The sequence below is a fragment of the Ceratina calcarata genome, unplaced genomic scaffold (assembly GCF_001652005.2).
Source record: "Ceratina calcarata isolate Rehan_Ccalc_2016 unplaced genomic scaffold, ASM165200v1 scaffold786, whole genome shotgun sequence".
Classification (NCBI taxonomy): domain Eukaryota; kingdom Metazoa; phylum Arthropoda; class Insecta; order Hymenoptera; family Apidae; genus Ceratina; species Ceratina calcarata.
Window position 1 is genome coordinate 16,296 of NW_017179170.1, and position 1,507 is coordinate 17,802.

General features: G+C 38.4%; 1 protein-coding gene across 1 annotated transcript; it reads left to right on the forward strand.

Moving 5' to 3' along the window:
* The first annotated feature begins 67 nt into the window (after nt 1–67).
* LOC113465063 (odorant receptor 67c-like) lies at nt 68–1,354 on the forward strand. Its single transcript, XM_026818435.1, has 4 exons — nt 68–625; nt 735–834; nt 1,013–1,135; nt 1,190–1,354. The coding sequence occupies exons 1-4, from the start codon at nt 219–221 to the stop codon at nt 1,352–1,354; spliced, it is 795 nt and encodes a 264-aa protein (XP_026674236.1). The 5' UTR covers nt 68–218.
* Nucleotides 1,355–1,507: the final 153 nt, after the last annotated feature.

Genomic DNA, 1,507 nt, shown 5'->3' on the forward strand with positions numbered 1-1,507 from the left:
GCACATATAGCCGAAATCGTCTCGAGTTGCTGGTTCGCCCGAGCGCAAAAGGCCTCGAGTGCAAAGGGTTAAGAATATTAAATGATGTTTTAATTAAACGACTCGGTACGCAGACGAAGGGTTAAATAGGAAACTGAGGGTATCAAAGGGTATCCTGTTTTTTTTCCTCCCAAGCATTGAAGTCTCTGCTGAAGTTCATAAGCAACGATTGGCTCACGATGACCAAGGAGACCGAATGGGTGACGATGATAAACATCGCCAGGTTCAACAGGAAGATTGTAAAGATGAGCACGATACTCTGCTGCAGCGTAGTGCTCACTTACACATTCCTACGGTTCTTCTCAATGAAATATCAGGGAAAGAGTCTGCTGTTGCGCGCTTATTTCCCTTACGACGTCGACGTCAGCCCAAATTACGAGCTGACTATGCTGGCTCAGCTCGTCGCTGCGTTTTACGCGGCTATTTGTTACACGGCCGTCGACACGTTCGTCGCTACGCTAATTCTACACATTTGTGGACAGTTGTCGAACTTGCAACGTGAATTAAAAGAGCTGCGAGGTCCCGACGAGAAGGATTTCAATGGAAGGATTATGAAAATCGTTGAGAAACACGAATATCTGAACAGGTTGTGTGGATTTAATTATAATAATTATATTAATAATTATTATAGAATTATAGGAATGATCGATTCGTGTTTTATTGTCAGAATCATTAATTCAATTTAAATATTTAAGATTCGCGGACATGACAGAAAATTGTTTCAATAAGATGCTTCTGATTCAGATACTCGGCTGCACCGTTCAACTGTGCTTTCAATGTTTCCAAGCGATCATGGTACGAGTTTTGATCAACACTGAACTTATATACCAAGAAGAAATATAAATAAAACGAAATCTCTGCCATTTGCTCTCTCCTTGTTATCCGTTTTCTAATGCCTCTCTCTCCCTCTTACATATTTTGTACCTCCATTTCCGGTGTTCAATTTAAAATACTTTGAGTTGTTTTCTTACAGCCGGCTGACACAGAGGAAAATAATTACTTGCTTGTACAATTTCTATTTTTGGTACTCTACGTAATTTACGTGATGCTACAATTGTTCTTATATTGTTACGTAGGCCAGAAACTTTCTGCCGAGGTATTATTTTTCAATTTATTGTCAACTTTTTAATTGATAATGATTTTTATTTAGAGTATAGCTATCATTAACGCGGCGTATGACACCGAATGGTACGACATGCCTCCGAGGGACGCAAAATTGTTGATAGTAATTATGTGCCGAGCCAGATTACCGCTGCGAATCACGGCTGGAAAATTCAGTTCTTTTACCCTAAATCTGTACACCACGGTGCATTAATCATTTCATATATTCTTACTATTTAATTAACACTAGATTGCCCAAGGAAGTCATTTTGACTGCTTTTGGGCAAATGTACAAATAATAATGCATAAATTATTTTTTCCCAAGTGAAGTAAATTTTTTTTTTATTGTTAACATTTACTAATAACT